Source organism: Temnothorax nylanderi, unplaced genomic scaffold, assembly GCF_030848795.1.
Source record: "Temnothorax nylanderi isolate EJ_2023f unplaced genomic scaffold, tnyl_v1.0 TNYL_tig0053_pilon, whole genome shotgun sequence".
Lineage (NCBI taxonomy): Eukaryota > Metazoa > Arthropoda > Insecta > Hymenoptera > Formicidae > Temnothorax > Temnothorax nylanderi.
The window spans coordinates 125,560-139,445 of record NW_027249115.1 but is presented as its reverse complement, the minus strand read 5'-3'; the positions used below and the strand labels follow the sequence as shown (position 1 = coordinate 139,445).

The 13,886-nt window shown below is 39.7% G+C and overlaps 2 protein-coding genes across 7 annotated transcripts in view; one reads left to right on the top strand and one right to left on the bottom strand.

Moving 5' to 3' along the window:
- Window positions 1-13,886, top strand: part of LOC139772732 (uncharacterized) — a 178,345-nt gene that overhangs the window by 121,800 nt on the left and 42,659 nt on the right. The window lies entirely within an intron of this gene.
- LOC139772728 (LHFPL tetraspan subfamily member 6 protein) overlaps window positions 1-13,886 on the bottom strand; it is a 94,812-nt gene that overhangs the window by 68,870 nt on the left and 12,056 nt on the right. Inside the window, exon 5 of one of the 4 annotated variants that reach the window (XM_071706619.1) lies at window positions 2,785-3,327. The exons of 2 other annotated variants lie outside the window; for them this stretch is intronic. In XM_071706619.1, the coding sequence (XP_071562720.1) occupies window positions 3,308-3,327 (20 nt within the window). In that variant the 3' untranslated portion in view covers window positions 2,785-3,307. Of the gene's footprint in view, window positions 1-2,784; window positions 3,328-4,654; window positions 12,982-13,886 lie in introns of those variants that run through there. One more of the 4 variants, XM_071706618.1, reaches the window with a different exon arrangement.

The following is a 13,886-nucleotide window of genomic DNA, read 5'->3' as shown; positions in this document are numbered from 1 at the left end:
AAATTTTCATCTAAAATCGGTTTCAGCGATTCTGAATCTTCTTGCACACACACATTTGACGTTGTTGACATATTAGAATCAAGCCGTTTTCTTATTTGGCAGTACGGATTTAAGTCTGGAGCTTGCAGTATTGGTTAAAGCTGTCCGTCCGTTCTTTGATTTCAAGGGTCGCACGAGGCACTCGACACGAAAGGAAAGGATAGGAATTGGTAGGGACTTTCGTTTTTTGAGAGACGCTGCAGACCAGCTAGCTAGCCTCTCCATCCACTCGAATCACTTTGCGAGTTAAGCGGCACTTTTCACGTTGTACGTGACGCGCCGTGCGAATGTACGTATTGTATACACACGTCAGTATAGTTCGGAGCACTAGCAGTGCTCTTCCATTTTCTCGCGAACTGGGAATAAATCTTCGAATAAACGAATGTAACACTTTACGTGGGATTCGGCATGTGAAAATTTAAGGAGACGTGTGCATAATTCAGTAGATACTGAAACACGATGAATACGGTCAAATATCTTGAAATTTTTTACGAACATCTACCGATTACCACATGATGGATAAAAATCATATTAGATAAAAATCATGCTTTTACCTGCCACATGAGAGAATCGCGTATTAAATCGTTTAAATGAAATGGAATCTAATTTTAAGCGTCTTACTCTGATTGCCAAGATTGCCAAGACTTTTCATTTTTGAGAAACGAAGACTTGCAGGTTCAGATGTACTCTAGAAAATAAGCGATATTTACAGGCTTGAGAAGACTCAGCTATGGCATACGTATTTTGCATATCGGATTACTGAAGGAATTCATAACTTACAAACTAGAAGCCACGCCATTACATTAAGCCGTTTCGGGCAAGTTGACAGGGGCAAGATAACCATGGTAGCTTCATAACTGCAACGTGTATAGTCCTTTACGTATAGGATACGCTTTATTATGAAGATCGCGCAAAGAACAAAGAATATGTAACGACTTATTTCGGTCAAATGACAATGAATAACAGCGAATTTTTAAATCGTAGCTTTATTTTTCCTTCATACGAAAATTAGCAATTTTATTTGTAATACAATATTACTTATAATATCTTTAACATTATATATATATATATATATATATATATATATATAATATATGTAGATAATATTTCTCTCTATATATATTATACATTGTATAATATTTCATTATGATACGAGAGACGAAATATGTGAAACCTTTCCTCGTGAATATACATCGAAATAAATTAACTTTTTTTTTGCATATCGCAATACCCGATTTAAATGTATAATGTCAATTATTAAAATATATACAAATCCTTCTTTTTAGTTCAAGGATTAATAACTGTAAAGCATGTAGACTAAATTATTACGCGTATTAATACAGAGCAATAAAAGTGGGAATTTTCAGAGTATCTATATTATAAAATGTGAGTGGTGACGTACAAAAAATTTAATTCCGACATATAGTGTAAGAAAAGGGTTCACATAATAATTCTTCTGACATTATAATTCAATATGGCTGCAGCGAGGAGAAACGAGAGCTTTAAATGATTACAATATTTCCCACGGCTGGGAGAGTACCTACATGCAAGTAAGAAAGAAAAGCGTGGCGAAAGCCGAGGCCATAAAATTTGAAAGCGATCTAGTTTCTCAGGTCTTACCTTCCTTTAAAGTAATTCGATACGCGCACCGCGATTTCTCGCGGTTTTCCGTTGCAGACTACGAGGATTTCGTGCCGCATAGGTGCGAGCGAGAAAAGTCTGAAGAGAAGGAATCTTCGACATCGTAGGGCGAGGGAGTGCAGCGACAAGTGCTACTTCGCACGTAGATTCCAGTTTCCAATCCCCTTTTAGCAATGCGGTATCTCGGCTCGCGAGCTCGTCGGACTGCCTTATTCCGCTTTGCATTATCAGGACTTTGCGCTCCGACGCGGCGACTCTGATGCTTTGCATTACTTCACGAAGGCACGCTTTTGCGCTTGCCTTCTAAATGGAGTTTATCGAGCGCTCGAGCCGAATAGGAAACGCTGAAAAGGTTGACCCGCGTGCTGAGACGTTTAGAATGCAATCATGTCCGTAACGAATCTGATTTATTAAAACGTGAATCGTATCTTCTTCAAATTTGTCTTCTTGATTTTATCTCCAGCTGCAAACGTCGGTTTCTTTTCTCACGCACAAGCGTAATCCATCGATACGAAAATCGTTATCTTTTTCCGAGCAAAAGAAATTTGAGGAAAGAAACAGGAGATTGGAGATTGAGAAAAGTATTCATCGAAACGCCATTCATCAAGCCATAAATCAATTTGACACGGAACATTACGACGATCTAATAACGCACTATTCACGAATGACAGTTTTCCGTTGTTAATTACAATTTGCTCAAGAAGCGCGCAGCTATCACTAAATGGCACACCGGCTAATTCTGCCGTATGTTCTCCGCGATTGTTCTAACGAGCAAACTCTAATAAGCGTTAGCGTTCTTGCCGAGGAGTTCTCAACACGAGAACCGTCAGGAGATCTTGCCATAGTCACGGATTATACCTTACCTCCGACTCCTAACGCCGGTTTACAACCGCGAGAAGTCTTCTTATTACCGCGCACCAACTTTCGTGAGTGTGGCTCGGCTTTCTTCCAAATTAGAAATCAGATCGTACTTATACTTGGCATCATGAACGTCTTAGCGCTCGAATTTGCATCAATTTTGAACGTACTTGAAGGGCCTTATCTAGATATCGTATTTAGATGATACATTGTGACTATTGTTCGTGGAAACAAGTATGTGCTCCGTATCATTAACATATTTTATTGGATTCTTCAAAATTACAAGATATCATAAATTATTGACATTATTGTTCTCGTGAGATTATATCGACTTTCGCTGTACGTTTACACTAATTTACCAACTTAAACGGTATCTTATCCTTAACATTTTCATTTTTACAAAATGCACATTTGCCTACCATCGCACATTCATATTCCTGTCCTGTTTTCTTCATTCACTTATACGCACGTTGAATTTTTATTACATATTATCACAGTTTAATTACACAATTTTTCGCGCTGTTTTCTCCACACATATGGGACAAGTCCAGTCCAATTATTTTGTACGTCCATGATCTCACCGAAAGTGGAGACCACGATGAGGCTTCGAATTAGGGGTGCAACCTTTGGCACTCATTGTCAGAAGCCACCGATACTTTGCACCAAGTGGGATACTCGTATTTTACCCATCGATAACCTGATGCGCGCGTATCAAGTTTCACCACATAGCTTCGGGGATCCGTTGATCAAGCGAGTTGCATTTACCGTTTTACCTCGTTCTTTCACAGCCTGAAAAATAAAGATAATTACTAATCTTAATATGGCTTTGTAATTGATGCAATTTGCACAATGCATAAAGCCATTATATTTAATTGAAATTCATAATTAGCATAGTAAATATTAAATTAAATTTAATTTAAATAACAAATTACTTTTTTATTAATTACACAATTAATACTTATTGCTTATTGTTCAATTTTATCGATAGTTGAATATAAAGTTGTCAAACTGTGTTAGACATCACTTCGATATTGCTGGTTTCTTTAAATAAATCAATTATGATGCATCAATTTTGAATATGTCCAGAATTAATGCAATATCATATAAGTATTAAGGCGTTTATGAAGATACATAGCGCGTGTGAAAGAACAGTTTTAACTATCTTACAATTAGTCACCTTAATCACCTTTTGGGCTCTCTATTTTCTCGTGGATTAGTTTCATGTAAGTTGAGAGTTTTGAGCTAAATTTGATCCTACTATCGAGAGCTTCCAAGGGGTTTTATTACATCTCTTCTCGCTATAAGCGCATTCGACGTGGAAATTACTCCTCATTATCCGCACTTTTATTATCGTCGTTCTACGTCCTCGTAAAACGTCTCGTTAAACGATTACTTCGTCCCAGTCGAGCGGGGTGCATTTAGAAAGTGCATGAGAGACAACGCGATTTTTTTCTCGCGCGTTTTATCCACGTTCCTTTACTTTAACATCGCAATGTCACTCTCGCCGCCGTAAACGTTTATTCTTACCCGATTTGTGAGTCCCTTTGTATCAAATATTATCGAGCTAATGAGGTAGAAGTGCGCTTTTCTCTCCCCACGATCGGTATTGATCCAATTCATTCATCGGCGTGTAACGCAGCCTCCTCCGTCCTCGCTTATCTCGTCATCTGTTTTTATCGTGTCGCTGATTCGCCGCGTTACCGCATTCCTCTCTCCTCTCAACCTCTTTGCCCCAATGTCATTATCCTCCTCCACCTCCTCTCTTCTCTGTTACACTAGTCCGCTTATAGGAAACTACTTCGTGCCACGTAAGAGCATTTGCCCTCGAAAGCGATCTTTCTCATAAATCCTCTCTCATCTTATCCATCCTGTTCGAGGGAAGATGATGCAAGCGGTGAAGACTATGTAAGTCCGCAATTAGGTCCCTATGCATGCAATAATTGGACGATTGGTCTACTAAAATAGTTGAAACAATAGAATAAACATTTAATTCTAAACAAAATAAAAGCGAAAAAGTGAACTTAAAGTTTCTTGAAAATATGATAAAATTATAATTATACGGTTACGTAATTAATTTGACAGGAAAGAGAGGGCAGGAAAATCAACGATAAATCGGTTTTTGTTTATTTACTTTCTTTTTATTATAAAATATATTAATATACGTAACATTTACAGATGAATGCATATAATGGTATGTACACAATTATCGTTTACACAAGGAAACGGTCATGGATGACAAGTACGAGAGGACCAGTTCTGTAATAATATATTTTATATTGTAAATTACATACTGCAGACTCACGAAGTTTCGCAGTTAGTTACGAAAATGAAAACTTTCAGATAACCTCGTTAATTGTGTGTCGGATTGCATATCAAACATCATTTATTTACTTTTACGTTGAATGCATATGTACGTACAGGCTTTTTTCAACCGAGCTCTAACTAAACATACGCTCGTCACGCTTCTTTGCTTTTCACGCATATGTACACGCACAAACACACAGAAACATACACACGCACAAGTCACAGACTTTGAAATATTTTATACACGTATAGTCGATTCGCTTCGATTTAATCAATGAGATCCAATTGATGTATTTTTTTCTAAACGAATAAACTCGGTGCGTTTGATGTTGTGACGTATTATAAAAATTACACGCAAACTTTATTTGTTAAAATCAAAATTATAAAGTTTCTAACATCAAGGATATACTGAGAGCCAATAAATCCTAGAGTTTTCTCATGCTCCTTCTCTCCTCTCCAGGAAAAGCATTATGCATTCTGAAAGCTCCAACGAATAGATTCCATTCTCCTCGTTCTAAAGGAAGAAAAACTGTAGTTGAAGGAAATAAAACGTCACGGGCTTGATACTAATGCGTACTTAATAATTGTATCATGAAATGCATCTTTTTAAATGAATGTCGTCAACCTGAAGATCCTCTTTTGACATGTCCGCTTAACATACTGCTATTAGCGAAATATTGTTATTACGTTCCAGCAACTAGTACACGCGCATTTAATATACATTAAGGAAACGACTATACCTTAGCCATTATGATGCTGGAACGTATTGATTGTGACGATACGACAGGAGTCCACGATGTGAAGCACGTTATACACAAAATAACAATGGACTTGTATAGAATTAATATGTGTCATGGAATATTGGAACAAAGATAAACGTTTGATACACGAACATTACGTATTTCATTATTGCATTATATTAAACTTAAAGTAAACATGATGTTTATTATTTTAAATGGAAAATTTGTATCACATTCATATACGCACATTTAATCTCTTTGTTCGCAAAACTCTCAGCTAATCGGGCGTACACGATGATATCGATATCACATGTTATTATTTTGTGTAACGTGCTACTCCGTGAATATCGTAAAACACTTTAACGATACTACGATGCTTGTTTACTAACATACGTTTTTGTACAAAATGATAGATGGTAACAGCGATGGGTCTCCTCGAGAATTCGTATTTACATCCGCATTTTTATGATGTACCGTTTGGCAGTAGCGTGGTCCTTAATTCATCCTTAATTCAAATTCCGATACGAAGTCGCAATAGATGATAATACGTCGATATAATTAGTATTCGGTACACCGATTCTGTAGAGAGTGAGAGAGTATGGTCGAGAATGAAAAATGTACAAACAACGACATTTGGGAAGCACGATAGATTACGCTGTCATAATTTGCATAACCGTCGATTTCATGTACACGTCGTCCGGATATATCGATCGTTACTGAGCAGATATAGTAGACAGAGGAAAACAGAGAAAAATGACCCTTGAGAAATCTTATCCTCGTTCTCGGATATTCTCTTCTTATTCAATAGCTCCCCGACGCGTCCAATATCTCATATTTTTCAGCGCTTTCGAGCTGTCGAAATTATTACGGCTATAATATAACACCGTGAGACTGACAATTGCCTTCCTGGACGCCACGAGAAAAATGAATAAACGATTAAGGACGGTGCGAATAAGTACGAATCGATTAATCGACGCCTTATTGCCAACAATGATAATCGTTTTACGGAGCCGCCGGCAATTCGACAGGATTAATCACAATCTCGCGCTGATCACTCAACGCCCGGGAAATACCGTCAAACAGTAACCCTCATTATTGGATCGCCCATCGAAAGTGTCAAATTAACGGGAAAGCTTTACGCTGTTCGATCACAGGCAGAAGGTAATCAAAGGGCCCGTTGCTCTTCACAAAGATGAATTAGCATGTCTCTTTCGGTCTTGCAGTCAAACAGTTCGAGTTGTGACCATTCTACGGATCACTGATGGTATAATTGAAGAATAGAAATCGAACAGCAATCAGCATGGTAACGTATGATTGGCAAATGCTGTGCGTGGCATTGTAGAATAATTTACAATAATAAAAACATATTTTTATAAGTACTCAATCGCACATTATAGGTAATGTGAACAATCTCCGAATCTAACCCTTCTTCCACATTTCAGAATAACACAACTTAATCAATATAATGTTGCTACGTTATTTTTACAACTTTAACTTTTTCTCAAAGCCTAATAAGTTTTGAAAAAAATTTGAAGTAAAATAAAATTGAATATATATGCAATCTCTGCCACTTTTTTCTTTTAGAGATGTCAGTTTTGTCCTGGTAAATTCTATTCGCGTTTTTTGATAGTGTATAAATTTTGGAGATCTGGAAATTCTTGTCTTTCCATTTAATCTTTTGTCATACATTTAGTATATATATATATATATATTCAGTTTTATTATACTGATTTTATGTATTTTTTATCATGTAGTGAGCAGAGAAAATAGACCGAATTTTCTTGGTAGAATGCCAAAAGTAATAGGATACGAGTGTAGAATCGATTAAAATAGAAACGGAAACGCAAAATAAAATTAATATATATATTTATATATATATAAATAGTTTCTTCTACTTTTACAGATGTTGCTTCAAGCATTTTTAAATTCTGCATTTTTAATGTATATAAATACATTGCATTTATTTTAAAAAACTAATGTTGCATCAGTTTATATAAGATTTCTTTAAAAAAAAGTAACCGATACTATAACTTGACAGTCTTTTAATATCTTTCGATTCGATTTACAACGATAGAAGACTTTTTCTAACGAACAATTGCACGAAAAGAATCGCAGAAAATCGTAATCGTCACGATAAAGGACGTCTCGATTGTTCCGACAAACCGTTCTAAACTGTTGTTTCGCGACCACGAAGCTCATAACGGAAACTTTGAGAACAATGGAGACATCGAAATCGTTCAAGTTAGCAAAGTTTCTTTTCCACGGTAGAAATTGACATTTCTCGGTTTATTGTCGTGCGAATTACGTGTAATTGCATTCATCAGGTCTTAACTTTCTCTTTATTTCTTCCTAGCTTCCCAGCTTTCTCTCTTCTTTTTACGTGATTATATTTTATATTAAAATATAATGTGTTATTTTACTGAAGATAAACTTTATTGGAAAATTGATACGACGGTCTCGTTACCATGCCTATGTACGATGCATGCAGTTGCAAATAAAATTATGCCGCTGCGTCAGTGTATCTATTTATCTCACTGCATCATTCTGCAGCTTTTGATATCTCATCAAAAATATTTTTACTTCAGTATTTTAACAACACGGATTATTATTATTATTATTATTAGCATAAACATTATTTATAACCATATTTGTCTTTAATGTAATGTTATATTATGATATATATATACATATATATGTATATATATATATAGAGAGAGATATATATTATAAGGGAAAAATTGTCGCTATGTAGCGAACGACACAAGATAGATATGAGACGCAAATAGCGATGTTTCTAACTCATTTTTCTAAAATATTGTAAAAAAATTATGTTCAGAGAACAGTTATATACAATTATATATTTAAATTTATCGTCTTTTTAATTTTTGTTTAAATATTAAAATTGAGAAACAGGATATTTAAAATATTATCTGAAATAATTCTTATATCTCTTATCGTTTCGCGTCAGTATTTACTTGGAATGATGATCGATTGTGTTTCAAAGAGGTCTTTCAATCCCTTAATGTACGATTGAGCATTTATAAAAAAAAATATCTCTTATTGTTATGTACATTATCAATATATGATACTTAAAGCTCATCAAAATTGGACGGAAGAAAAGAATTGGATATACGTGTATACATTTCCTCGTTAGATCTGGTTATCGTTCGTGTTTTCGCAAAAACGAACAAATATATATTGAGCGTATAAAGTTCGTTAATACCTTAAGTGAAATGTAGACTATCGTTCTTACTTCTTGCCTCTTGCTCAAGAAACCGAATTATAGAGGGTGGAAATAGTCGCGGCGAAATTAAGATTAAGCAGAAGAGCGGAGAGAGAATAAACTGGCACAGGAATTTGCTCGCGGTCCTTATGGCCTCCCTAAGGACAGTCAAGCAAGTAACTGGTTGCAGAAACGGTACGTTTATGGAGACAGCGAAATGGCTCTGCCCGGCCGCACGATAAGTGCTCGTGGAGTCGAGCGAGCGAAAACACATAAGGACTACGAAGAGAGAGAGGATAACAACGGTTGGCTCTCACCGAGACATTCCTCGTGTTCCTGAACCGTTCTCTTTGCCACGACCCGCCGTATCTCTCTCGCTGGTGAACCGATAGCTCAATTAGTCACGAGAACGAACTCGCTTTTCCGGCTATCTCTTTTCCCCACCTTCGGCGGTTGGTGGTGTCGGCCGGTCGCGAGAGAAATGGCCGGGGCGAGTCCTTAGGTTTAGGAAGGAAGGGCGGAAGTCGATAAGAGGCAAAGTGGAATCGGGGAAGCGGCGTTGTGGAAGCGCGTAAGCGAAAGATGGAAGAGGGAAGGATCGGCGTCGGGCGTGGAGAGGCAGGACGAGACGAGCGAGGAAAAAGAAACGGAACGAATGAGGGACGGGATGTTGGAGAATGCGCACGCGAACGAGAGAGGTTTTACCGCGAAAGTTTCTCGAGGGAACGAACAGAACGTCCGCTCTACGAGCGCGAGCAAACCAACCCATCGATCGATAGATCCGGAACCGGCGGCTCGTTTCCTTCACCTTCCTTTTTTTCTCTTTCTCTTCTGGTAAGTCCCGCTCGGGGGACTGTGCTTCTCGGTGGAAGCCTAAAGTTGCAAGCTCGAAAGAAGAACATGGTGTAGTGGCTCTAGTAGTACTGTGAGTGAATCACGAGTTAACGAGTGAATCGAGTTAGAGGTTTGAGATGCGGAAGTTGCTGAAAGTCTTATTGGAAAATGAGAATACGACGCATGTTGTTGAGTGCTAGAAGGAAAGTTTTAAGGAAGTCTAATTAAATCAGTTCTCAATTATACGTATACAATTAAAAGGGTTGTCGTTGATATGCGTCGTTCATTGTGTGCGATATTTAAACTGGCAGTTTCTATTTTGAGAGAGCATCTTCGAATCAACAGGACGTGTTCATCGGAATTCGTAGATTTCGGTGACGCTACCTGAGCGCGCGCATTGACAAATACTAAATCCAGATTGAAGTACGCGAAGCAGATAACGTAAAAAGCTTTCAGTAGTTTCATGACACCTTTGCTATGGAGTATCACGCAATTCGCGATCGGGAAAGCTACGTCGATCCGCGCGGCATGACTTCGTTTCGCGTCAATAACGGGTAACCGAGGTATTTTCGGGATTCCCGACGATTTCCATGGTCAGAGAATATTTCGAACGCACTAACGGAGTGAAAAAGAGGGAGGGAGAGAGAGAGAGAGAGAGAGAGAGAGAGAGAGAGAGAGAGAGAGAGAGAGAGAGAGAGAGAGAGAGAGAGAGAGAGAGAGAGAGAGAGAGAACGGTAACCATATCACCGCGGGTTCTTTTATTCACGATGAAACGATTTTTATCAGACGCGCGACAGTGGAGGAACCACGGCGAGTCCGTTTATTTCATGCGTCACAATAGGAGCGCGCGTGTGTGCGTGTGCAGCCCGAAAAAAAGCTCCGATTAATCCGATGCAAGAAGTAAGCGGTGCGTGGAGAACCCGCGCGAGCGGAGCGTGCTCCGGCGTGTTTGTTCAGCTTGGATTTTTATCCGGCCAATAGCGGTGCCTTCACCGAATAACGCGCGGCCATCGTTTGTGCGCGCCGTTCCGTCAGCACGTGAAATTCAACCGCGCCCGCAATTGCGAATTTCACCGGGGCTAACCCATACACACCTTGCTTACATACGCGCTCCGAATATTACGTTTTTTATATCGCGCAGGTACCCAACCGCGGGCTATTTTTTTTATTTGTATAGGAAGCTGTATAGGGTGGCTCGATATTCACGAGAACGCGTATCGCGACAGCGAGATTTTGCGGCCAAATTGTAACGCCTTTTTGCCTAACAAGAACTATACATTAATTCGCTCGTGAATTTTCGAATGACGGGGAATAAGAATAAAAACGACTTCTCGCGCATCACCTCACCTTCGTAGACGTCGCGATTTGCAATCATTGAAAGTTTAAACGAGAATATTAAAAATATTAAATGAAAAAATATTTCTCTTTATCCAACTGGCCAACCCGACTTTTTGATTCTTCCCTTTGAAAAAAAAGGACGTAGTGAAAAGCCTGTGGACAGTTTGGATAGAGAAGCCGTGATACAAATAAACTACTACCCGCAGCTACCCCAGAACTCCGACCTCTTCTCTCTGATCCTTTTATCTTTTAATTACGCGGATTTCGCCACTCGCTTAAATTCTCCGCCCGCTTTTCCGACTTAAACCCAATTTTCTCAACGCGATTCAATATGGACAACAATTTATCATTTGATAAAGTAGTGCCAATCTCTTGCGTAATATAACAGTCTTGTATTAAATTATTAGGGAAAAGATATCTCGTAAGAGCAGGGAGAAAACTAGATACAAAGAATAACACCCCAGCAATAAAATCTGGAATCGTAGATCCAAATAAATTTTAAGAGAAACGCTAAACCGACACTCACGGTTGAGCCAACGCATTACTCCCACGAAGGAAATAGCGTCTTGAGCGGAGAATTCGAGAGACGAGGATAAATAAGAGGAACGTGTAAATCTCTGGAGAGCCGAAACGTTCCGCGCGCCTTCGCGATCGATATATCCGAAAGGCTTTCGGACCGTGGGAAACACAGTGATTCCCAGTCCTCGAGAGGAGTGTGCAGCAGCAGCCCGTTCAGATACCGTGATCGTTACGGCGCATCTGAATGCGGACTCTCTCGATACGAGAGCGGAGGAGAGAGGAAAGGAGTGTCCGTCTCCCCGTCCGGCTCCTTTCCAGTCACCGTGTGTATTCGCCCGGCAAGCGAGCTCCCCGTGCGAATTGAAAGTGCTGAAAGTCCCGTCGAGGCGAATTGCCAATTGCTTCGTCGCTCCCAGCCAGAGGCTTACTGCGGCACGGAATTGGAAATACCGTGGCGCGGCTCTGTCGAACCGTCTAGCGTCTGCCGCGAGACAGGACTATAGGATTCACTCTAGCGTGTATATACATACGTACATATGCAGGTTGCTATATACAGAGACGCAGAATTTGCTTCGTGGGATAAAAAGGGTGGTAGGTACGCGTTAACATGTCAAAAGTTTAATCCATCTCTCGAGATCCGCGGATCTCTTGTGATTCCGAAATCTCGCAGATCGTTCCTAGGGAAATATCAATTGTATTGGTCAAGAGATTATGGAGAGTGCCTTAAACTTCACGAATCTTGTTGTTTCGTCGAAGATAGCATTCTCTGGAGAAACATGTTTGTGTCTGCTCAGTTTAGACCGCTACAGATCATTCGATGAACCAAAGATTAATATCCTTTTGAGCTGTCAACTCGTACCTACCTATCCCATTAATTTCACTCCAATCATTAATCGTTTCATCTGTCGAATACTATGAGATCGCGGTACTCATTTATAAAATACGTCTCGCCGGTCCGTATTGTGAGTTAACGTCAACATTAACGGATCTATTCGTGTACGCAGAAGGTGCGTTCCACGCGTTAAACCGTCGTGAAACGTGCGAAAAAATTCGTGCTCGCGCCCGGCTTGAAAAATACACCTATACACATGCACGCGCGATGAGAATGCGAATCATGCATGCGCGCCGTAAGCCGTAACGCGCGCGAGATTCCGCAACGCGCGGAATTCGTGTTCGTCCGCGCGACGACACATACACGTATGTCTGGCTTCGACGGATCGCGCGTACTCACGTACGCACGGCGCGTGCACGCAACAGGCGCGCGTGATCAACAGACCGTGACGATGGAGAGCGTGGTTGTCTTCGGCGAGGCATAGGCATGTATCGACTGGGAGTACCTCGACTGTCAAATGCGCAGGGGATCCGTGTGCGAGTTCGCGCCGTCGGGCTTGTGTCGCGCCGCGCAGAAGCTCAGGCCGAAGCACAGCATCAGCAACGCCACCGAGCCGACCAGCAAGTGACTCGACCAGGACACCGAGCACTTCCCTGAAACAGATGGCATCCGTCCGTCATCGACTCGACTCGATGATCCCCCTTAGCGAAACCTCGACGGCGATCCGTAGCTACCCAAGAGAATCCCCCCGGGGAATAGCTCGGTCGGCCTAATCGTCGTACCGAGGTTGAATATAATCCTCGCTTGTAATGACTTAATCTGCGCACCGAGCTAAGCTAATAAATCGAGATGGACGGATTTGTCCTACGACACGGAATAAAGAGGATAATTGATAGCTGCTTTTTAAGAAATTGCAATTAGGTAAAGAATTGCATCTTAACGACGCAACAACTGGGTAAAAAATATCACTGCAATATTATTATAATTACTTTTAAATATTATATAATTCATTTTGTTAGTTTTAGATAATAATTAATCTTGTTGCTACTATAAATAACTAATTTTTGCGATAGAAGTAAGCAGAGAGAGAAAGAGAGAGTAGCGTTCTATTATAATAATTGACATTCTATTTAAACTGGATGATAATATTATAAATGAGCGTAATAATATGTAATTGATATTATTATTGACGTAAATGGAACATACCTAAAACGTACCAGATCTAATTTAGCGCTAAAATAATAGAAATGTTAATTGCGATTGTCCGGTAATTGAGAATATACGGTAGCGTTCGGTTCGAATAACTTTAGGTAATAAGAGCCATGTAGTGATTCGACGAGCACTCGCGCTTCTATCAGAATTTATAAATAAGTTTAATTTTCAATCCACAGGAGTTATCGCTTAACTTAACGGTACCCTCTCGAAATACATGCAATTCGACCATTGCTCTGTGACGTTGGTTTTGACGTCGGTTTGACCCACCGACCCGGTCTATTCCTGTGGCACTCACCTGGGATTGCTTGTCACCTGTGCGCCGAATAGCACGGATTATGCGTTT